Below are 25,383 nucleotides of genomic sequence, written 5' to 3'. Positions count from 1 at the left end.
AGACTTTCCCACTTGTGATGCACCACATTTCCACCAGCAAAAACCACTGACATGACTTGGCATGTAACTGATAGACTTTCCCACTCGTGATGCACACATTTCCACCAGCAAAAACCACTGACATGACTTGGCATGTAACTGACAGACATTCCCACTTGTGATGCACACATTTCCACCAGCAAAAACCACTGACATGACTTGGCATGTAACTGACAGGACTTTCCCACTTGTGATGCACACATTTCCACCAGCAAAAACCACTGACATGACTTGGCATGTAACTGATAGACTTTCCCACTTGTGATGCACACATTTTCCACCAGCAAAAACCACTGACATGACTTGGCATGTAACTGACAGACTTTCCCACTTGTGATGCACACATTTCCACCAGCAAAAACCACTGACATGACTTGGCATGTAACTGATAGACTTTCCCACTTGTGATGCACACATTTCCACCAGCAAAAAACCACTGACATGACTTGGCATGTAACTGACAGACTTTCCCACTTGTGATGCACACATTTCCACCAGCAAAAACCACTGACATGACTCGGCATGTAAATGACAGACTTTCCCACTTGTGATGCACACATTTCCACCAGCAAAAACCACTGACATGACTTGGCATGTAACTGACAGACTTTCCCACTTGTGATGCACACATTTCCACCAGCAAAAAACCACTGACATGACTTGGCATGTAACTGACAGACCTTTCCCGCTCGTGATGCACACATTTCCACCAGCAAAAACCACTGACATGACTTGGCATGTAACTGACAGACTTTCCCGCTCGTGATGCACACATTTCCACCAGCAAAAACCACTGACATGACTTGGCATGTAACTGACAGACTCTCCCACTTGTGATGCACACATTTCCACCAGCAAAAACCACTGACATGACTTGGCATGTAACTGACAGACTTTCCCACTCGTGATGCACACATTTCCACCAGCAAAAACCACTGACATGACTTGGCATGTAACTGACAGACTTTCCCACTTGTGTTACACACATTTCCACCAGCAAAGTCAATTCAATGTGTAGGCCATATTAGTGTATTAGTACTGGTGTATGGAAGGTACACAAACTTCATGTAAGACCGCGTAAAATTTATTCCCAATCAGGCATGAGGACAGTTCGACTGCTGCAACACAAATATCTTAATCATGCAACATATATGTTCGAGACATCCATAAAAGACCAATGCAGAGCTCCAGTGCTTCTCACAGGTAGGTTACCTTGTATTCCTTAATCTCTTCCATGAGGACCTCATCCGCAGCTCCTGTAATCTCAATCTTCTTCTGTCGCTCAAGCTTTCTCTGTAACCGAGCTATTTCTTCCTGCGAACGGTGAAAACAGCCACATAACATTACCTGTACCACTTATAAGACATGCACTTTTCTTTTCAGACAATCCTTAAAAATTCCTACATGTAACTGGGAGAAACCAACTGACCCTATAAGAAAAAATATGGTCAGTCAGTTATAAATTTTTATCTTTTTAACAATTCAGGGATTTAAAAAAAAATTAAAAGAGAGAGAGAGAGAAAAAACTTTCATCAAAGTCTCAAAGAGAACTTTAGAGTAGGACCATTCTTTGGAAGGTTGTTCAGTTCACACCCAACAAACATTTTTAATGGCGGCCTCAGAATTGTGGTGCCTTAACTTACAAAATTCAAGTTATTTTGTGATAATAACAAGTTTACAAAATTATGACCTACGACCTTTGACCTATGACCTGTCAGACTGACCTGGTTCCTCTTTTGTTTGAAGGACTCCTGCTCAAGGGCGGCTGTTTTATCAGCAACAGCTTCCTGAGCCTCCTTCAGCTGTGACTGGTACTTGTCCAGATGAAGTTTGAGATCTGCTGCCGTCTGCGCACTCTCCAGGGCCTTACGCTTGTGCATTTCCATACCTTGCTGACGTAGGCTATAAGGAAAAGAATCCAAACGTGGACATTAAGTGAAACACATCTATACATTTCAATAATCATTCTGTACTTATACATCTACTCTTTTACATTCAGCTTTGCTGACAGATGCGATCACAAACTAAAGTCACAAAGAGGAATTTCACACTTGACAAAATGGAGGCCGAATGTTACACAAAGTAACTGTTAAATTCTCAAACAAAGCCCCGGTTCAGGTGAAGAAATTACTGGTACATGAAGAAACATTAGAAGTGACATAACAGGATGTTTAATTAGTCGCTGAAATTTTACATGCGAGATAGATGCCAAAATCTCACAACAAAAGTTGCAAGGTAAACTAAACAACATATTTCTCTGGTGTGAAATTCATGACATACCACTGGACATTTACTGACTCTTTCATGAAAAGAGATTAAGAAAATTCTCTTGGAGTAGTCTCCCTTACCTGAGCTCTTTCTCCACAGTGGCCATGTTGGTCTGTAGTATCCTCTCTTTCTCCTCCAGCTTCCTGACAACCAGATTCTGAGCCTCTACCTGACTCTGACATGTCGCTACCTGCTCGGCCAACACATCCTTTTCCTCACGCAGAATCTTCTGGATCTGATTTGACTTGATCCTCTATGAGAATAGAAATGAAATTTCAGAATTTTTTGTGACTTTTCTTTCACTTTTTTTTATGAATATCAATCTGGCCATGGAGATTATAAATTTGCATAAATCAGACTTTGTCTTGACTGGATAATTTTCCTAACTTTAGATTTGAAATTGACCACAAATTTCATGACACTCTAAGACAAATGTCGACATTAAAATGACATTTCCAGTTAAGTGAGGCCATGTCAGGCTTAGTCTTGACTTCAAAGCAGTTTGGCTTCTTTCAGAGGCATTTAGGAATTGGGATGGTATAGATTGACAGAGGCATTACTTATGGATAACAACTCCTGGATTTATTGTGTTGGTGATGTTTCGATGTAGGTTCTTACATCGTTATCAAACGATATGAACATACAGAGATACAAGATAATGTATATACAGTAAAGACTGAGTGGTGTCAAAAACAGGCAACAATGTAAACCGGTAGACCACTCAATATCAGAACTGCATAAACTGGTAGACCACTCAATATCAGAATTCCAGAGCACAAGGCCTCAGTAGAAAAATTAGATGGAAAATCAGCCCTCAGTGACCACATCAGAGCCCATCCAGAACACCAACTCCAATGGAACACAGTTCATACCCTACAGAACAACCAGTCAGAATATAAAAGAAGGAAACTGCTGGAAGCCATCATGATCCGACGACACAAACCACAGCTTAACCGAGACAGCGGGTACCACCTACCGAGCGCCTACAATGACCTCATCAGATTAGACAGTGACCGCCTTAAACCCTGAAGCCATTAACCCTGAAGCTATTATCTATGTTACATTGTTGCCTGTTTTTGACACCACTCACTCTCTTACTGTATATATGTTGTCTTGTATCTCTGTATGTTCATATGGTTTGATAACAATGTAAGAACCTACATCGAAACATCACCAACACAATAAATCCAGGAGTTGTTATCCATAAGCAATGCCTCTGTCAATTCAAAGCAGTTTGTAGATACATCATACATGCGCACAATGACATCTGTTTTCAGTGCAAATATACGTATGTACAATTGTATGGATATATGATTTATTTATTTAATTATCTGATCAGAGTTTTAGCATGATAGCGACTAGCATTATAGTGGGAGGAAACTGGGCAGTGCCCAGGGGAAACCCACAGTCTCAGATAAATAACCACAAATCTATACCTAACTGAAAAAGACAATCTGTGAAAACACACAGAGAACACGAACACTAGATTTCTGGGGTAATTGTGTAACTAGATGTATTGTCAACGAACGATACATTCCACTTCCTGTTTACATAAAACTCTTCATGCTTTCCTGCATCTGGCAATCATTCTCGGTGACCATGGACAAAGATGTCCTACATGTGCACACAAAGACAAGAAGACTGACCTCTGACATGAGTTTGAAATTTGCGTCATCCTTCTCCCGTAGTTGGATGATGAGTCGACTGTTCTGTTCCTGCATGTCCTCGAACGCCTGACCGGTGACCTCCATCTCGTTCAGCAGGGCCTCTTCTCTCTGGGGATTCAAACACAAAACTTTGTACTACATGTACACCCTAATCCAGGGCATGGCACTGTCTGTCAATTTGGTTTTGTGATATATTGGATATGATATAATTGGGATGAGCCTGTGTACTTTTGATTGGTGTTTTATGCTGTACTCAAGAATGTTTCACTTATATGGCCTCAGCCAGCATTATGGTGGGAGGAAACCAGGCAGCGGCCTGGGGAAACCCACGACCATCCGCAGGTTGCTGACAGACCTTCCCACGTATGGTCGAAGAGGAAGCCACCATGAGCTGGACTTAAACTCACAGCAACCGCATTGGTGAGAGGCTTTACACTGCCCTAGCGCGCTAATGACCCTGTGTATGTTGATGAACAAAACTAAGCCTGATGCCTTGTCTGTTATTCAGCCTTGCTTGATGGGCAGTAAATGCACCAATATACTCTAAATGACCTACAATTTGGTCCACATTTTTAGAAGCAAATATGTGTCACAAAATTTTTATTTCTGGTGCTGAAGCTTACAATTTTCCAGGAAATAATTATCCCATGTCCCAAGCCAGCCTCAAAACACCTTTCTAAAATCAAGAACTCCCAGAATGAGGAAAAATGGGCAAGTTAGTCATGGATGAAATCTATGGTCATTTAGGGTACTTCATATTTGAGTATAATCCACGGGGACAATTTGGCCATAAGTATCCTGGAAAAACATCTGTACCTGTGCATTTGAGGCACCTCCATCATTCGCTCGATGTATGACGTCATAAAAGCCTTCTAATGAACTCTAAAACTTCACAGTCTGTGGTCACTGATCGAATGTGATCAGCAGTTGACAGCTGATACAACACGGTGTGTGCCAGCAGGTATTGACACCTACCAACACACATGGTCAGTCTGACATGTTATACCTAGCATGTTGCATGTTGCATTATTTATTTATTTATCTAATTGGTGTTTTACGCTGTACTCAAGAATATTTCACTTATATGACTGCGGCCAGCATTATGGTGGGGAGAAACCCACGGCCATTCGCAGGTTGCTGGCAGACCTTCCCACACACGGACGGAAAGAAAGTCAGCATGTGCTGGATTTGAACTCACAGCGACCACATTGTTAAGAGGCTCCTGGGGCATGTTGCATTATAAAGTCATACCTATATGTATATTATATAAATACATATATTGTCTGTGTTCTCTTTTATTCAGAGATAGCTTCCTTAGTTTTCATGTGAGACCTGTTGTGTCAATCTGCAAGTGATTGTACTGTCTAGTAGATTGGCTACACAAGATGGCGGCCGCATTGATTGGTGTTTGGCTGGCTGGCTTCCTAAGTTCGTGGCTTTTCAGTTAGAAATAACTCAACCAAAACTTAAAGATTTTGAAATGGATGATTAGCTGCTGAGCGACCAGAAGTACCAGTAGTTTGAGTGCAGCCTGACACCATGTGCTTATGCAAATGAACAGCTGACCTACACGTGACCCCGACGGCGACCATGTTTTAATGTAAATGCATGTGTAATAATGCAAATTAGCTGTTAAAAGAATTTTACTTTATTAACTTAGAATTGGTAGCATGGCCACCAAAGAGCCCGTCTGCATGAGGCACATGAATGCAAAACTTCATGCAAAAACTTCAATGTATAAAGAACGGCAATTGTGAATTTGGTAATTTACTGTAATTAATATGCCCATAGAGCATCAGCGATGGAACATCCCTCTTGCACCATTGTGCTTTATATGCATGTAAAACTTCAGGTCAATACATACAAATGTATTTTAAGATACCAACCCTAACATTTTGTTTAACACTGATTTACAGTTACAGTAATTTACAGTCCTTCATATGCACACATCCACCCAACGATGGAACATCCCCCTCGTGCTATTCTGCTCTACATGTGTGTAAAACCTCAATACCTGCAGTACTTTTTGAGATACCACCCCTAACATTCTGTTTAACAGTGATTTACAGTTATGGTAATTTACAGTCCTTCATATGTACACACCGTATCAATGATGGAACATCCCCCTTGCACTAGTCTGCTCTACATGTGTGCGAACACGGAGCTCAATACATGTGGTACTTTTTGAGATACCACCCCTAACATTTTGTTTAACATTGATTCTTACACACATTACACTAAGTCAACTATTCAGTAATTTATGGTACTGAATATGCATACATCCACCCAACGATGGAACATCTCCCTCGTGTTATTCTGCTCTACATGTGTGTAAAACCTCAATACCTGCAGTACTTTTTGAGATACCACCCCTAACATTCTGTTTAACAGTGATTTACAGTTATGGTAATTTACAGTCCTTCATATGTACACACCGTATCAATGATGGAACATCCCCCTTGCGCTAGTCTGCTCTACATGTGTGCGAACACGGAGCTCAATACATGTGGTACTTTTTGAGATACCACCCCTAACATTTTGTTTAACATTGATTCTTACACACATTACACTAAGTCAACTATTCAGTAATTTATGGTACTGAATATGCATACATCCACCCAACGATAGAACATCTCCCTTGTGCTATTCTGCTCTACATGTGTGTAAACCCTCAATACCTGCAGTACTTTCTGAGATACCACCCCTAACATTTTGTTTAACATTGCTTTCTTTATTTTTGGACGCTGACGCTCAGGGTACGACGTAAGTTACACCTGTGATGGAAATAAATCAGTCGACTTATATCCTACTGTATAATACGCACCTTCAATCAAACGTTTGATTCTAGGGGTAAAAAGTGCAAAAGCATATTAAAACGATGCATTTTACAGTACTTGTCTTAAGGCTCTGAAACTGTTCTGTGGACTTCATTTGATTTCACTAATTGGCGTTCAGTGCTATGCTGAAGGATATTTCACTTATGAGAAGTGAAAAACTGACAAACTGTGCCACATGTGACATAACCCACCTGTTTTTGAGCAGCCAAGTTCTTCTGTAGTTCTATGATGGTTTCTTCTAACTTTTTGATTTTCCTTATCGCATCCTCATCAGCTAACTTTCTCTTCTCCTTCCGTTCGGCTTCCTGCATCTTGCGAATCACATTCTTTAGATCCTCTATTTCTTGTTTGGCCTTCTTCTCGGCTGCCATCAACTACGGACAAAACATAACATCTTAAATTCAATTTACTGATGATTCACACAATACCATGTATTCCTGTGCAAATTGTTCAAACACAGATTTAGTTTTTCTTGAATATGTGAGTGCTTGTGCTTCCCATCAGTGATTTGAAGTGATTTTATTTCTTGGTGGGAAAGGTGCGGGAAAAAGCCCACAACTATTAACCCTTTATACAAGTATTCCTTTCAACAAACATGAATTAAGTGTGTTTTAACACCCAGGATTCGCATGCACATGTAGTGCTGTAAGTTTATTACACAGATTACAATGTCAGAATATATTTATAGCATTGATGAAACCGACATAAATAATTTTTCACGTCAGCCACCGGGTTTATGGGTGGGGGAAACTGGAGTGCCTGGAGAAAACCACCGACCTTTGGCAGGTACCTGATAAACCTCCTAACGTTATGTCTCAGCCAAACTAGTGACAGCCAGATTTCGGCTTGTGATTGGGTAATGGCCCTTCCCTTCAACTGTCACAGAATGCAAGGGCTGAACCACATGAGAAGCCCTGGACAAGGAAACTTACCTGAACTTTGTCCTTTTGTTCTTTAGGAGCACTTTTATACATGTCTAGTAACAGCTTCAGTTCTTTCTGAGAATCCTGAGCTTTCCTGTGAATACCAGAGAAAACATACATGTCTATAGGTTTGTCTGTGAGTCTTCATGGGATTTAAACACTGCTCACAAAGTCACACTTGATGAGTTTATTACAGTGTCATACAGAAACAAGGCAGTCTCAATTTGAAGAGGGTCCCACCCATCAATAAAGATTAGTCTATACCACATACTTTTCCTAAATTCAAAATTCAAAATTAAACACCAATTTTCAATTTTGCTTTTCAAAGGCCTCCATTACATATGTTTTCCAGTACATGTACTTTCAAACCTCTCAGATCTGGCTGACATTTTCATGTGGGGATTAAATACCAGATTTACTTCACTGGTTTATGAATCGGGTGATTTAGTACATACATCATCGAGATATCTGAAAAATGAAAATCTAGCACTTCAATGGTTTTTTTCTTTTTCTAAATCTACTCCTTTTCAAGTACTTTCAAGTACTTTCAAGGCTTTGACAAGTCATCCACATGATTTACATATGCAAGTTGCACGTGACTTCACACACGTTATTGTTATTTACTTGAACTCTTGACATTACACCCTGCTGACTTACTTGAACTCTTGACATTACACCCTGCTGACTTACTTGAACTCTTGACATTACACCCTGCTGACTTACTTGAACTCTTGAGATTACACCCTGCTGACTTACTTGAACTGTGACTTGAGATCCTTGATGATGTCTGCGTCTGTCTTGCCCTTCTCCCGCACCTCCACCTCCTCGCGCTCCTCCTCCTCTTTCTTGATCACTACTGCCTCCTCCACCTTAGGAGCCGTTGTTGGCTGGCTCACATCGTCCTTCCCTTCGGTCGTGGCTCCCTCAGCTTTTAACTACAAGCACACACAAGTTGAAATTCATTACACTGTACATGAAGACCAATGACAACATCAGAATAACGGTAAAACATTCCTTTTACCCTCAAATTTTCACATTTCAGCCATCAGCAGATGTTGGGCCGAGCTTACACTGTTGTATTATAAATGTTTCATGCCTTACTTGAGATATTTATCACAGAAATGTTGAACAAGCCTTCCAGAAGTGAGTTGTTTTCCAAACACATGGTCCCTTACTGGTTTGAATAATAGTCATATCAAAGTTCAGAAATGAACAAAAAAACAGAAATTGTTCTGAAAACTGAAACTTGTCCTGTGCAAGCCACACACTGGTACCAACCAAACTTCAGTTCTTTGTTGAAATCGGACAAAACCTAAAACTTGAACTTGATCAATAACTCGCCAAGGTGAACCCAAGGTACAGGATTCAATTCAATGTGATGAACTGTCTCCTATACTGCATCTCTCTATCTGCTATATTGCTGACAGGGGACTAATAATGACAACAGCATCTCTCCACCTGCTATATTGCTGACAGGGGACTAATAATGACAACAGCATCTCTCCACCTACTATATTGCTGACAGGGGACTAATAATGACAACAGCATCTCTCTATCTGCTATATTGCTGACAGGGGACTAATAATGACAACAGCATCTCTCCATCTGCTATATTGCTGACAGGGGACTAATAATGACAACAGCATCTCTCCACCTGCTATATTGCTGACAGGGGACTAATAATGACAACAGCATCTCTCCACCTGCTATATTGCTGACAGGGGACTAATAATGACAACAGCATCTCTCCACCTGCTATATTGCTGACAGGGGACTAATAATGACAACAGCATCTCTCCATCTACTATATTGCTGACAGGGGACTAATAATGACAACAGCATCTCTGCACCTGCTATATTGCTGACAGGGGACTAATAATGACAACAGCATCTCTCCATCTACTATATTGCTGACAGGGGACTAATAATGACAACAGCATCTCTCTATCTGCTATATTGCTGACAGGGGACTAATAATGACAACAGCATCTCTCCATCTGCTATACTGCTGACAGGGGACTAATAATGAAAACAGCATCTCTCCATCACACAAAACCAGCGGACTCTATGACAAACACCAACGCCAGTGCGGTGCTGTACCTTGGTTATCTCTGTCTGAGCCTCCTTCAACCGGTGCTTGGAGCGGCTCACTTCCTTCTTCAGCTGCTGATTATGGTTCTGTAAGCTCTGAATCAGGTTCCTCATCTCACGGTTGATCGGTCCTGCGAACACACAAACAAACATTTATGTATGACAACCTCATTACACCAGATATCACTTGTCGATCATAAAGATGTGACTACCTCTGGCCTGCAAACACACGTGAGTCGGCGATAACAAACATTCATGTATGACAACCTCATTACACCAGGTATCACTTGTCAATAATACAGGTGTGACTACCTCTGGCCAGCAAACACACGATCAAACATTTATGTATGACAACCTCATTACACTAGATATCACCTATCAATTATACAGATGTGACTACCTCTGGCCAACAAACACACGATCAAACATTTATGTATGACAACCTCATTACACTAGATATCACCTATCAATAATACAGATGTGACTACCTCTGGCCTGCAAACACACGTGAGTCGGCGATAACAAACATTCATGTATGACAACCTCATTACAGTAGATATCACTTGTCAATTATACAGATGTGACTACCTCTGGCCTGCAAACACACGATCAAACATTTATGTATGACAACCTCATTACACTAGATATCACTTATCAATTATACAGATGTGACTACCTCTGGCCTGCAAATACACATGAGTCGGCGATAACAAACATTCATGTATGACAACCTCATTACACCAGATGCCACTTGTCAATAATACAGATGTGACTACCTCTGGCCAGCGAACACACAAACAAACATTCATGTATGACAACCTCATTACACTAGGTATCACTTGTCAATAATACAGATGTGACTACCTCTGGCCTGCAAACACACGATCAAACATTTATGTATGACAACCTCATTACACTAGATATCACTTATCAATTATACAGATGTGACTACCTCTGGCATGCAAACACACGATCAAACATTTATGTATGACAACCTCATTACACTAGATATCACTTATCAATTATACAGATGTGACTACCTCTGGCCTGCAAACACACAAACAAACATTCATGTATGACAACCTCATTACACCAGATATCACTTGTCAATTATACAGATGTGACTACCTCTGGCCTGCAAACACATAAGAGTCGGCGATAACAAACATTCATGTATGACAACCTCATTACACCAGATATCACTTGTCGATCATACAGATGTGACTACATCTGGCCTGCGAACACACAAACAAACATTCATGTATGACAACCTCATTACACCAGATATCACTTGTCGATCATACAGATGTGACTACCTCTGGCCTGCGAACACACAAACAAACATTCATGTATGACAACCTCATTACACTAGATATCACTTATCAATTATACAGATGTGACTACCTCTGGCCTGCGAACACACAAACAAACATTCATGTATGACAACCTCATTACACTAGATATCACTTATCAATTATACAGATGTGACTACCTCTGGCCTGCGAACACACGTGAGTCGGCGATAACAAACATTATATCGATCTGACTCATTCATAACACACTGACACGACTCAACCACTACAAAGAGATAGGGCTCTATCATACAACAGAAGTAAGACTTATAAGACTGCAGACACATAACGCTTGCTGAGAATATAAGACTCACGGACAACATAAACAAGACTCAATGACAACACGGACACACCATATCAGATGTGGCCCTTTGATAACAAACATATAAAGCTCTCCGTATAACTAAGTACACTAAGTTTTCTTTCCACATGAATGGTCTATTTTGGGGCTGCATTAAGTCATGTTTTGTTCAAACTTAATGCTGACCTGTTTGCTCATTAGCAGACAGGTTCTGTTTAAACTCAGTCCTCACCTGTAAGCTCGTTAGCAGTGAGGTTCTGTTCAAACTCAATCCTCACCTGTTTGCTCGTTAGCAGTGAGGTTCTGTTCAAACTCAATCCTCACCTGTCTGCTGGTTAGCAGTGAGGTTCTGTTCAAACTCAATCCTCACCTGTTTGCTCGTTAGCAGTGAGGTTCTGTTCAAACTCAATCCTCACCTGTTTGCTCGTTAGCAGTGAGGTTCTGTTCAAACTCAATCCTCACCTGTTTGCTCGTTAGCAGTGAGGTTCTGTTCAAACTCAATCCTCACCTGTCTGCTCGTTAGCAGTGAGGTTCTGTTTATACTCAATCCTCACCTGTTTGCTCGTTAGCAGTGAGGTTCTGTTCAAATTCAATCCTCAGCATCTCATACTCCTTCCTCACCTGTCTGCTCATTAGCAGTGAGGTTCTGTTCAAACTCAATCCTCACCTGTCTGCTCGTTAGCAGTGAGGTTCTGTTCAAACTCAATTCTCACCTGTCTGCTCGTTAGCAGTGAGGTTCTGTTCAAACTCCTTCCTCATCTGTCTGCTGGTTAGCAGTGAGGTTCTGTTCAAACTCAATCCTCACCTGTTTGCTCGTTAGCAGTGAGGTTCTGTTCAAATTCAATCCTCAGCATCTCATACTCCTTCCTCACCTGTCTGCTCATTAGCAGTGAGGTTCTGTTCAAACTCAATCCTCACCTGTCTGCTCGTTAGCGGTGAGGTTCTGTTCAAACTCAATTCTCACCTGTCTGCTCGTTAGCAGTGAGGTTCTGTTCAAACTCCTTCCTCACCTGTCTGCTGGTTAGCAGTGAGGTTCTGTTCAAACTCAATCCTCACCTGTCTGCTCGTTAGCAGTGAGGTTCTGTTCAAACTCCTTCCTCACCTGTCTGCTGGTTAGCAGTGAGGTTCTGTTCAAACTCCTTCCTCACCTGTCTGCTCATTAGCAGTGAGGTTCTGTTCAAACTCAATTCTCACCTGTCTGCTCGTTAGCAGTGAGGTTCTGTTCAAACTCAATCCTCACCTGTTTGCTCGTTAGCAGTGAGGTTCTGTTCAAACTCAATCCTCACCTGTTTGCTCGTTAGCAGTGAGGTTCTGTTCAAATTCAATCCTCAGCATCTCATACTCCTTCCTCACCTGTCTGCTCGTTAGCAGTGAGGTTCTGTTCAAACTCAATCCTCACCTGTTTGCTCATTAGCAGTGAGGTTCTGTTCAAATTCAATCCTCAGCATCTCATACTCCTTCCTCACTTGGGTCAGCGTATCCTGCAGTTGAATCATCTCCGTACGAATCTGCTTCTGGATTGCCAACTCGTCGCTCTACAACATTAGGTAAAACTTCAATATAAAACAGTTCAAAGATCCTTATGTAGATTTCAGACACCTTAACACGGGCTATCAAAAAAAAGGCACTTTCTCCTACTCATAGAAAGGTTGGTAGTGTTTATGACCGTTCAACATATTGTCACATTATACATTTACACACATTTCCATGTATATCTACAGCTACATATATTTACACACCTGAATAAATATAAATAAGGTAAATGGCCTAAACTTTCACTCATGACCATTAATTTGAACACTTCACCTGATTCTGAGTAATCTGTTAACAGAATTGTGCTTTGAGATTTGCTTAGGTATAGTGCTATCCTACCAGAAAAGTTTCAGCACCAAAAGCAATATTTTTAAAACATTTACTCATTTTATTTATTTATACAGCTCATGCTGGCTTCCTCTCCAGTCGTACATGAGCAGATCAGCCAGCAACCTGCGGATGGTTGTGGGTCTCCCCTGGGCTCTGCCCAGTTTCTTCCCACCATAACGCTGGCCGCCATCGTATAAGCGAAATATCCTTGAGTACGGCGTAAAATACCAATCAAATAAAATAAATCAAATATTTATTTATAAATGTACAATTGTACAGGCAGCACCTGGCACAGAATTTTCAATTTTATGGAGAAAATATTTTCTGACAGTTTTACTGGTATCGGCCATAGTTGAACCTTAATGTAGCTATTCGTTTAACCCAAGTGCCCCCTAACCGTACCTCCATCTGCTCTATCTGTCGTAGGTGTGAGGTTTTACTGCTCTGAAGCAGCGCCCTCATATCATCAAGTTGGGTGCGGATATGCATGCTCTCATTGTACAACACCGAGAACTGCGATTGAAGGCACTTGTACTCTGTTGTCTCAGAGATCACTGACTCAGGCAATGTTTTCAGCTGTAAACAGACAGAAAGGTGTTCGTCAAATTACATTAATTACACATTAGCAATGTTATTAATCTTAGACAATTTACTTGCATATATTTTATAGATTAGATGGTTTTTTAATGGGGCAAGGATTTTTCACCTGCGTAGCCAGTTTCATATTGGAGTCATCCTGAGCGCCCAACATAAACCACAGGCCTCAGGCGAGTTACTGGTAAACTTTCTCACATGTTATACTTATGGCAGGCAAGTGGTCTCTATTAATACTACACAAGAGAGCAATGTCAACACCATATTGCCATGACAGCAGTAGGAACAATCGCAGTATGGGAATCTTAAAAATTCTCTATCTGAGACTGAACTCATATCTCCGGTGACATAACTGTTGAAGGGGCCTCCGTGGCTCAGTCGGTTAGCACACTAGCGCAGCGTAATGACTCCAGGAGCCTCTCACCAATGCGATCACTGTGGTTTCATCCAACCATAATGCTGGCCGCCGTCGTATAAGTGAAATATTCTTGAGTACAACGTAAAACACCAATCAAATAAATAAATAAATAACTGTTGAAATCACACCACCCCAATCCTCTCCCTCTTATCAAAGATGGATCTGGAACTCCTGCTAACTGAGCAGTCTATGCCACATGTATCTCAGTTCAGATCACTGATTCTTCAGTGATGACCCTTGGCTAAGGTTCTAGGTCAGGAATTTCTGATAAATTATGAATTGAGAGGCAATGGTTTCCGTAATAACTTGGCTAATTACTTGCTACTGATACTACTCACATCTAGTTTGAGCTGCTCCACAGTTTTACACGCCTCCTGATGATCTATCTGCAGCTTTTCCAGCTCTGTCATCCTCGTCTGAGCCAATTCTCGCTGCTCCTCCAACTCATGCACAATCTCATCTACCTGTACAGGTGAGAATAAAATATTACTTCAGCCTACTGGCGAATAATGCATCTGTCACAAAAATTGGGATTATTTATTTATTATTTTTTTTTGGCTATATACGTGTGAACACTTTTTTAAAATTACTATCTTACAGTTGTTAAAATTAATACCAATTTTACCAGCAGCAAGCACCTCCATAAGTCCCTCTGCCTGTCAGCTGGTCAGTCTGTCACTCAGTCAGTCAATGAAATTGTTGACATCTTTTAACATGCTCCATTCACATAACAAAATGCCAGCGTGCCAGTCAACATGAAAATTTACATGGTCAACATTCTTGGTGGTCTTGCAGAATTGCAAATTTGCATTCAGCCTGTTTTTTTTTCAACTTAACAAAAGAGCTCATGGTGTTACACTAAAGGGAGATAACTTTCTGCAAATTTGACAAATTCTATCCTGCTGCATATAAGTAAATGAGACCAAGTAAAAAATGTTGCTGAGCACGACATGAGCAAGTTCACCTGTTTAACCTTGACTACAATGTACTGTCTGACATTATTTGTCTGTTTCAGAGTGATTGTAAAGTTAAACGGTGCTAGCTTACTACAACAGCTGCTGTAACTATGACAACAACATCAATAATGCTAGTCTCAAAGAAACTCTTCTGCACTCTTCTGAGTTCCACGCATGGCGTCCAGCATAAAGTTCTCAATATAGCAACGTGCACATGACATCATGTGAATTGTGACTGTCTTTTTCTGGCAAATAAAATCACGTGGAGAAAATTGACATGATAAAAGTGTAGTAATCAAAACTACCCTTTCATCACATCTCTACACATTGTCTGAGTGCCAGTGGAGTGGTGGAGAGACTTCAGTTTTCAGTGGCCTAATATGCATGTTGTTGTTGTTGTATTGTGAACATTTTGTCTGTTCTTTTACAGGACTGTTATCCGGTTGCTGTGGGGATCCAGTAACATCAAGTCCAGACTCACCCTGGTCTTGGAGACCCCAGCGATGCTCTTCCCATCCACTTGTATGATGGTGGACTCCTCATACGAGTGGAGTTTCTGCATGGCATCAGCCAGGTGTCTGTCATACTTGTCCACCTGCTGGGCGGAGTTCTCCAGGTTATACTCCAGCTCCTCTACCTTGTTCTTGGCCTCGGCCAGCCCGGTCTCTGCAGCCATCAGCTTGTCCTGAAGCTCTGACAACTGAGGGGGGAAAAAAACATGGTAAACCAAATCTGTGCTGAATATTAACTACTGGTTTGCACGTTAGCTTATTAAGTTAATCTGTCGTACAAATCTGACAAATTGAGGGAAGAAAAGTGTGTCAGATATACTAACGGCTCTGATAACTAGGAAAAGGAAACAGAGACAGAGAATCATAATTAGGAGTGTTTCAGTGGAGTGTTGGTTAGTCAGGCTGAAGACAGGAGTATCTACTCTTAAAGGGCTGCATTCTGGCCCAGCAGTGGGAGACTGCTTCGAACGTACATGTAGCTGCATTGGAAGAAGATTAGTGATCTCAAATGTAGAAGTTTTGACCACAACACAAAGCCGTTCATTAAATTTTCCATGAGAAAATGTTGATTAACTTTTAATGTACAAAGCCATACACAAGGACTTTTATTTATACACTAGTTGTCATTTTTATGCTGTGGAGGAAACTTCAGCACCCAGGGTTATCCACAGAGAAGTTACGGACAAATTTTCCATGTGTGAGGCACAGATATACACACCATATTGATTGGACTGCACAAACTGCCACATGAGCACCCCCACAAACAGAGAGCAGGGGAGGTTTACAAATACTCTGTCCAAGGCCAGGTTTGAACCTGCACCCACAGGTTATCACAAATTTTCCGTGTGTGAGGCACAGATATACACACCATATTGATTGGACTGCACAAACTGCTACGTGAGCGCTCCCACAAACAGAGAGCAGGAGAGGTCTACAAATACTCTGTCCAAGGCCAGGTTTGAACCTGCACCCACAGGTTATCACAAATTTTCCGTGTGTGAGGCACAGATATACACACTATATTGATTGGACTGCACAAACTGCTACGTGAGCGCTCCCACAAACAGACAGCAGGGGAGGTTTACAAATACTCTGTCCAAGGCCAGGTTTGAACCTGCACCCACAGGTTATCACAAATTTTCCGTGTGTGAGGCACAGATATACACACCATATTGATTGGACTGCACAAACTGCCACATGAGCGCTCCCACAAACAGAGAGCAGGGGAGGTTTACAAATACTCTGTCCAAGGCCAGGTTTGAACCTGCACCCACAGGTTATCACAAATTTTCTGTGTGTGAGGCACAGATATACACACCATATTGATTGGACTGCACAAACTGCCACATGAGCGCTCCCACAAACAGAGAGCAGGGGAGGTTTACAAATACTCTGTCCAAGGCCAGGTTTGAACCTGCACCCACAGGTTATCACAAATTTTCCGTGTGTGAGGCACAGATATACACACCATATTGATTGGACTGCACAAACTGCCACATGAGCGCTCCCACAAACAGAGAGCAGGGGAGGTTTACAAATACTCTGTCCAAGGCCAGGTTTGAACCTGCACCCACAGGTTATCACAATAAACAGTCCAAACCAACCTTAAGTGTTGTCTCGTGATGTCTCTGGTGTAACTTTGTTGTCAGATTGTGAAGTCGTTTGTTCTCCTCCCTGAATTCAGCAATCTCTTTCTTCATCATCTCTGTTATCTTCTTCTTTTCATCTTTCTTCTGTTCACTGTCACCATCCCCAACTTCCTCCTTCACCTCAGTTTTTATACCTGTTCACAAATGAAGATATTATTTTGAAACAAAAGTTCGTGTGCACTCAACATACACCTGCACAAATATCTTCCTGTATACGTAGCAGGTACAGTCAAACTGGCATTCTGGTTAACTTGGCAACTGTGGGAATGTTTGACATCATTTCTGTATCTAAGTACCCACGCAAAGGTAAACCTGTATGCAAATCAACTGGATTTACTGGCCAGACAAAAATCGAACCTATCTTTTTAGTTGACCGAATGAAACTGACAATCTGGCTACCATGGTAAAACTGAAAACGGACAAATATAAGACCCTTCATATGCCACTTCTGCATCTACAATATATATCGCTCAATATATGAAATGCACAAGCAAAACATATGGAGTTTTAGCCCTGAAAGACAGACAGACAAAATCACAAGACCACTAAACTTCATTCCTGAAAGTAGGCGTATAAAACTATTCTATCAAATCTCTTATTAATTTGAAAACGATCCACATGATATAAATTTGCTTCATAAAACTTCATAAACAATAATTTATGACATGCTAAGCAAAAATTTTATATTTCTGGGGTGGCAGAATTACCTGAACAAGCTTCAACCTTTACCCCCTCCATGCAAAATTTGCTGTTTGTGACCCTACCTGAGGAGGGTTCCTGTTTGACACTGTTTTCTGCTGCCGGCTTTCCATTTTCTGTCTCTCCTGGTTCCTTCTTCACAGTTGTCTCCCCTTCCTTCTTCACACCGTCAGCATCCGTCTCCATTTTGACCGTTCCTTCGGCTTTGTCCTCTTTACCCTTGTTCTCATCTTTGTTATCATCTTTCTTCTCTGAACTCTTTTCCTCTTCCCGGTCAACTTTGTCAGCCATTGACAGCTGCAGCTTCTCATTCCTCTGCTGCAGACGGTCAAATGCCTGCAGAAGTTTGCGGATGGCGCGCTTTGAGAACTCCACTCGCTGGTACAGCTGCTGTTCCAGTTCTACTTTATCCCAGGTAGACAGTAAAGCCAAGAATGATGTCAGTTCACTGCTCTCATCTTAACACACACAAAAAAATATATCATTAGTCGGTGACAAAAACTTCAGCAGACAATGCCTCACCTCACCACAGCACTCTTCAAAAAGTCTGCCTTTTATATGGGAGAGTGACCTCAAGGGAGATAATTTTATAGAACCCTTATTGTAGTAATGTTATTTCCTAGTTTTTTTGTAAAACACAGGGTTAGCTATGTATGACCAAAAGCAATACACTCTTTACATTATCATGGCTTACTACAAATGCTCCAAAATATTTTATTTACTTATAAAGTTCAGCTTTATTTGTGCCAAAATCCCAGAGCAATTCATCAGCTAACTGACAAACTTTTCCAATATTTCCATGTTAACCTGCAGCCTGAATTCAATGTTATGAATAACACCATGATTCAGGTGACTTACTCTCATTTTCTGCTTCATCGGTTGTCTCAGCATCAAATCGCTGGAGAAGAACTCGGATGTCTTCATCTAACTGAAAGGGAAAACAGATTAATCAGCGCACCATAAAGATATCATTCAAGTTTGGTCCACAAATGGTAGGCAAAGTAAAATAACACCACATGGAAAGTGGTCATACGGAGTGAAGAAACAGGTCATCAAATGTAACATGCATAAAATATTGAATGCTAAACAGATAGTGTCATATTCACGAAGTTTTTTTTACTAATACCATGGAGTGAGTGAGTGCTTGGGGTTTAACGTCGAACTCAACAATTTTTCAGTCATATGACGACGAATAAATCATTAGGGTGCATGTACGTGTAATGTGCCTCCTTGTTGCAGGACGGATTTCCACCGCTCTTTTATTTAGTGCTGCTTCACTGAGACGACTTACCGAAGGCAAGTAAGCCGCCCCGCCCAAGCCATTACACTGATACAGGTCAACCAGTTGTTGCACTATCCCCTTCATGCTGAACACCAAGCGAGGAAAATACAACTTCCTCTTTTAAAGTCTTAGGTGTGACTCGATCAAGGATTGATTCTGGATCTACCGGTCCCAAAGCAGATGCTCTACAAACTGTGCTATCTGGGCCGGTATAATACGATGGAGGAAACCCATGATAAATTATTGACCTACTGGGCAAGAAACTTTCTGTGACAGGCACGTAATACTGGTAGGAAGCAAGTAGTCTTCAAGGTAAAACCAGATAAACAGATTCAACCACATATTCTCGCAGAGGCCCCATAAGCATTGCAACCGCATTTGCCTGCCAGCAACATTAAGATTTGGACATTTTTGAAAAGCCATTATACCTTGAAAAGCATAACCATGTTTCTTTACCTGATTTAACACTGCAGTACTGTCAAGCCACTGAAACTCATTAAGACATTCGACACAAAAGAGAAATGATGATCCATCAGACGTGGAGAGCTAACAAAACAAAGAAGATTCTTTTTGTGGATTAATTTACAATGATCAATATAAAGTTGCACCCTTATACAGGTGACAAGAATGAGGACATTGACTGAGAAGGTAAGTGTACGTACAGTGTTCCAGTATCTGTTAACAATCATGAGAACAGCATCGTCCGTGGTCTGTCGCTTCTCTAGTTGCTCGATTCTCTTCCTCAAGTCGTCTTCACATTTACGCCGTTGCTCGATCCTCTCAACAAGCCGCTTGTTTTGAAACTGGAGCGTCTTGAAGTCAAGATCCTCCTGAAAAGCAGATAGGTTCATTTATTTGATTGTTGTTTTAGCTCGTTATGGGGGAATTTTTCACTTAATATAGTACCTGTCAGCTTAATGGAGGCACAGTGTCAGGAGTAAACCACTGAACTTTGGCAAGGTACTGAAGAGCTTTCCCACATGTAACATACATAAGTGTACACCATAATGGCAGAAAACAAGTTGTCTTCAACAAACCTTAGATTACACAAATGGTCACAGGAAACTCGATGGCAGCTTATCACTGAAGCCCCATGAATAGTGTAACTGCGGGGAACCAGGTCCTCCCACAATAATGCTGGCCATTGTCGTCTAAATGAAATATTCTTGGGTTCTTATATTATGCCAGTCCTATTACCATACACATAAGACATGCTACACTTACAAGATTATAGATGGGACCCAACTGGACAGGCTCAAAAGTTGTCAACATCTTCTTCTTGGTAGGGGGTTCCCCTGACCCAGAGGGTTCGTTGTTTGGTCGTTTATTAGCCATGTTTATTCCTACTGGTTATACCATACGATCATTAGACATAGCTACCAGAAAAACTGGACGTAGACCTGCAAGCAAAATACAAAGAAATAAAATTGAGGATTGGTACAATGTACAAGAATGGCCTTAAATGTGAGGCTGTTTCAAACTTGACAATAGAAATTAACCGTACATGTAACAGTGATGAAGGTTTTTCATCTGGGCATGTATTGCTAGAACAACATCCAGTCCAGCATACAAGTCATTATAGGTGTATAGTATCTGGTACGAAGAGGCTTGAAACCTGGTTGTGTCAATCGAATAAGTTACATCAATCTTAAGTATGAAGTATCAGGTGCTTATAAAACTACAAGACACTGATGCTTTGACAGCAAATTGTGCTTTGACACGAAAGATGAAACACAAACCTGTATGTGACGGTTGTTAAAACAATAGCTTGATGTGCACACACACCCTGTTTTGACAGTTGTGAGTATGGCAAAAGAGTGAGATATCATGGAATTACCACGCGTAAATGCCACAGAATCAGATATAAATTATTCAGAAGACCAATAGGCACTTGGCAAATGTAATTCACCTGACTTTTGCCCATTTTGCCTTGGCATATATTTTTGTTCCACCGAGCTGCTTGTTGGCAGGTTCTGTCAAAATACACGAATTTTACTATTGATGTTTGTCAAGAAATTGGCTGTGAACAGCTGAGACAACGTCTATAACAAAATTCCTGTTTTGTGACAGAGCCTGCCGGCAAGCGATTCATGCCAAAATTATTGCCAAAACAAAATGGGCAAAAGTTCACAGCCAATTTCTTGACTACATCAATCTTAGCTACCACTGATCTAACGATCACTGAACTAATGTACATACTATCCTGACTTAATCCCAAATGCTACCCGGTTCAAGCTTTAAGTTCACCCCCTCATCGTTAAATATATGCTTCACGCGTTGCGCAGTTGCAGTGAGGCCCAGCCTAGACTGAAAGGTGCGCAGACGGACTTCCAGCTTTGAACTGGGTAGCATTTGCGACAATGATACGTATGTCAGTTCAGTAACTGTTTTAGCATTTACGTCTATCTTAGTTACAACTAAGAATCCTCAATGACCACCAAAACTACGTTCAGCATCCATGAAAATTTACTTATTATGTACTGTATTCCGATGTCAAGTCTTGTCACCATACATTTTACCTATGTTGTTGTTGTAATTCACTCCTTGTTCGACTTTCACTTCGATTATCTAACGATATAGTTTAATTAGATGGACGTAAAATATTGTCGTGTATTAAGGACTAAAGTATTTAACTCATACCAGGGCACTATATCGCGCAGCTAATGCGTTTCTGCAGAATTTCAAGTCATTGTTCATCAAGGCAAAGCCATCTTGCGTTTATATTTCTGTGACCCGGATGTAAACCATGAATGACCTCTGTGGCTACAATAAGGCTTCCGCTGTGACATCGGGGCCGAATAACAGTTCAAGTATTCGTGGGCCACGGCTAGCGGAATTTACCGGAGATGACCGAAAGCTTTGAGCGTATCTATTTTTGGTGACAGAGTTTTGGATTGATTGCTGAAGCAGCCGATGAACAAACGTGACACACAATGGAAGTCGATGAACTCGATGTCAATCCATTTTATAGACAACTACAGGTAATTATTTCATAACAGAATCTTATCAGTGTTAGCTCGGTGACCGGTTCACAGTCATCGATCGCTCGGTCGTTTTGGAAATATTGAGGAAGTGAAGATAAAATATTGGGCGGTCTCACTTTTGTGGAACTGTCAACTCGTGCATCACTAGGGACCTAATTTTCGACACCTAATGTCTTACCTTGTTTTTCTCCCAATTTCACGTGGCACTATACTATAGGTAATGAAGACAAAGCGGCTAGATAGTTCAGTGTTAGGAGAGGGTCGTTTGGGTTGTGGTCATATTTAGCCAGTTAATTTACATTTCAACAATTAAGTTTATAAAAGTATAATGTCATTGTTTGATTTATTTGACTTATTTATCTGTTTATTTGATTGGTGTTTAACGCCATACTCAAGAACTTTTCATTTACGTGATGGCACACAGGTTTATGGATAGTTCATTTAAAATTAACGTTGAGGTCTATTTTTAACAATTTCTGATTTTTACCTAACTCATTAAACTAGTTTATGGGTAGAGGAAACAGAAGTGCCCTCAGTATGACCACTGCATGTCACATTTTACTATACCTGACAAACCTCCTCACTTACAGCTCCAAACAGACTAGTCAGACCTTGAGTTGAAACAATAGATACAGTGAAGTAGCTCTCCAGCTGCTGGTACGCTGATGGAAAGAGAGCTACACAGTCAGAGCTAAGAAAATTGTGTGGGTAACTTTGGTGCTTGGACATGGATCCTTGACTATACACAGAAAAAATGAGGATCTACTGTTCATTTAGTCCCTCCATTGTGTAAGCTATTTTAAAATTCTGACATTCAGTGTAACACAGTATTTCGAGGAATTTCAGAATTTTAAAACAGCACACTGAGTTCATCTAGATGGACTGCTGTTCCTTAACACAATGCCTGTTTTCAATAAAACCATGTCTTGAGCTGCCTTTCAAGATTTAATTATCCACATGCTGCTAGTATATATGCTCTACGTGAGGTTCTCCACATGGTGCTAGTGGATATGCTCTATTTGAGGTTCTCCATATGCTGCTGGTGTATATGCTCTATGTGAGGTTCTCCACATGGTGCTAGTGTATATGCTCTGTGTGATGTTCTCCACATGCTGCTAGTATATATGCTCTATGTGAGGGTCTCCACATGCCACTAGTGTATATGCTCTATGTGAGGTTCTCCACATGCTGCTAGTGTATATTCCCTATGTGAGGTTCTCCACATGCTGCTAGTGTATCTGCTCTATGTGAGGTTCTCCACATGCTGCTAGTGTATATGCTGTATGTGATGTTCTCCACATGCTGCTAGTGTATATGCTCTATGTGAGGTTCTCCACATGCCACTAGTGTATATGCTCTGTGTGAGGTTCTCCACATGCTGCTAGTGTATATGCTCTATGTGAGGTTCTCCACGTGCTGCTAGTGTATATGCTCTATGTGAGTTTTTCCACATGCTGCTAGTGTATATGCTCTATGTGAGGTTCTCCACATGCTGCTAGTGTATATGCTCTGTGAGGTTCTCCACATGCTGCTAGTATATATGCTGTATGCGAGGTTCTCCACATGCTGCTAGTGTATCTGCTCCATGTGAGGTTCTCCACGTGCTGCTAGTGTATATGCTCTATGTGAGTTTTTCCACATGCTGCTAGTATATATGCTGTATGTGAGGTTCTCCACATGCTGCTAGTATATATACTGTATGTGAGGTTCTCCACATGGTGCTAGTATATATGCTCTATGTGAGTTTTTCCGCATGCTGCTAGTATATGTGCTCTGTGTGAGGTTCTCCACATGCCAGTTATATATACACATGTAGCTTTGAAATTAGGGCCAAACCTAGGTATTAGCATGTGGATTGTCCCAGATAGCACACATTTAAAGGCTAGACTCAGTGTGTAGTTAAGCCTCCCATGCCATAATGGCATAAGGAATACATAAGGAAACAAAACCACAAAGGAATGGGGCAGGATATCCCTCTGAAGGAATATGACTGGGGAAAATAGGATTGGATTGAGGGATAAAAAAAATATTTAACAGCAGTACGACATGACTTTTAAAAAATACACTGATCAAATTAGGAAAGGGTGCTAAATGCCATTTACCTGCCAAAGCCTTGTCACTTAAAGAACTATTACAGAGTGAAGACCTGTATGTCTTAAATGCATAGTTGAATGATAAGGATCGAGATAGTCAGCATTGCTTTCCTAAATTGTGCAAATATTGCAATGTTTTAAAACTGCTGTCGTTAGTTTCGAATTATGACACAGAAACAATAGGTCTTTGTCATTTCCAATTTTGCCTGATGTGACGTCGTGCAAGCACACGTGGTATCACCCATTGCTGACATATAGCAACAAATGACATCATACTTTCATTCCAGAATAACTGCCTTACTTAACTCGACATCTATCCATTTCATTGTCATAGAAGGAATGTTATCACATCCCATCTGGAAAATTTTACGGAAACTGTCGAAGATTTTGTTTTTGAGGACTCTTCAGTTACTAAGGTTAAATAGTGTTACTCATCGTAAATCTTTTTGAACCATGGTGTTAGCTCTCTTATGTAAGGTATAATTTCACTATTTCCACCTAGCTTCACTTAGGGCTGAAGTAGCACTGTAAAACCAGAGTCAAACTAAAAGTCGTAGGCCTATAGACCGCATGGGTAACTCACAATCTTTAATTTCATCTACATGGATGATAATGCACAAGTGGAGAAAAGTGGTGAAAAAAAATTTAGTTTTACTCTGACATAGTCTTATTTGTTTCAGACTACAGATTTTCGAGTGTTTGAGAAAGCACAGAAGGAATGCTGTGTCATCTGTGTCCCACAGAAAACATCATTGAGGGGTTCAAGATTTTCAATGAAATTTATAGGTAAGTTTTTTTAAATTTATTTATTTGAATGGGTTTTATGCCATACTGTAGTGTATTTCACTTATGCGA

The 25,383-nt window shown here is 40.9% G+C and overlaps 1 protein-coding gene across 1 annotated transcript in view; it reads right to left on the bottom strand.

Moving 5' to 3' along the window:
* Positions 1 to 22,180, bottom strand: part of LOC135476974 (E3 ubiquitin-protein ligase BRE1A-like) — a 24,170-nt gene extending 1,990 nt beyond the window's left edge. The window contains exons 1-19 of the mRNA XM_064757121.1: positions 22,092 to 22,180; positions 20,676 to 20,851; positions 20,114 to 20,281; positions 19,028 to 19,097; positions 18,235 to 18,627; positions 17,426 to 17,604; positions 15,791 to 16,009; positions 14,692 to 14,817; positions 13,744 to 13,917; positions 12,945 to 13,013; positions 12,033 to 12,099; positions 9,835 to 9,956; positions 8,491 to 8,669; positions 7,744 to 7,828; positions 7,003 to 7,185; positions 3,954 to 4,082; positions 2,388 to 2,560; positions 1,764 to 1,941; positions 1,252 to 1,353 (exon numbers count right to left, since the gene is read on the bottom strand). Of these exons, the coding sequence (XP_064613191.1) occupies positions 1,252 to 1,353; positions 1,764 to 1,941; positions 2,388 to 2,560; positions 3,954 to 4,082; positions 7,003 to 7,185; positions 7,744 to 7,828; positions 8,491 to 8,669; positions 9,835 to 9,956; positions 12,033 to 12,099; positions 12,945 to 13,013; positions 13,744 to 13,917; positions 14,692 to 14,817; positions 15,791 to 16,009; positions 17,426 to 17,604; positions 18,235 to 18,627; positions 19,028 to 19,097; positions 20,114 to 20,281; positions 20,676 to 20,786 (2,727 nt within the window). The 5' untranslated portion in view covers positions 20,787 to 20,851; positions 22,092 to 22,180. The remainder of the gene's footprint in view (positions 1 to 1,251; positions 1,354 to 1,763; positions 1,942 to 2,387; positions 2,561 to 3,953; positions 4,083 to 7,002; positions 7,186 to 7,743; positions 7,829 to 8,490; positions 8,670 to 9,834; positions 9,957 to 12,032; positions 12,100 to 12,944; positions 13,014 to 13,743; positions 13,918 to 14,691; positions 14,818 to 15,790; positions 16,010 to 17,425; positions 17,605 to 18,234; positions 18,628 to 19,027; positions 19,098 to 20,113; positions 20,282 to 20,675; positions 20,852 to 22,091) is intronic.
* Positions 22,181 to 25,383: the final 3,203 nt, after the last annotated feature.

The sequence above is a fragment of the Liolophura sinensis genome, chromosome 10, assembly GCF_032854445.1.
Source record: "Liolophura sinensis isolate JHLJ2023 chromosome 10, CUHK_Ljap_v2, whole genome shotgun sequence".
Taxonomy (NCBI): domain Eukaryota; kingdom Metazoa; phylum Mollusca; class Polyplacophora; order Chitonida; family Chitonidae; genus Liolophura; species Liolophura sinensis.
The sequence above is the reverse complement of the archived record's forward strand: the minus strand, read 5'-3'. Positions and strand labels throughout refer to the sequence as shown.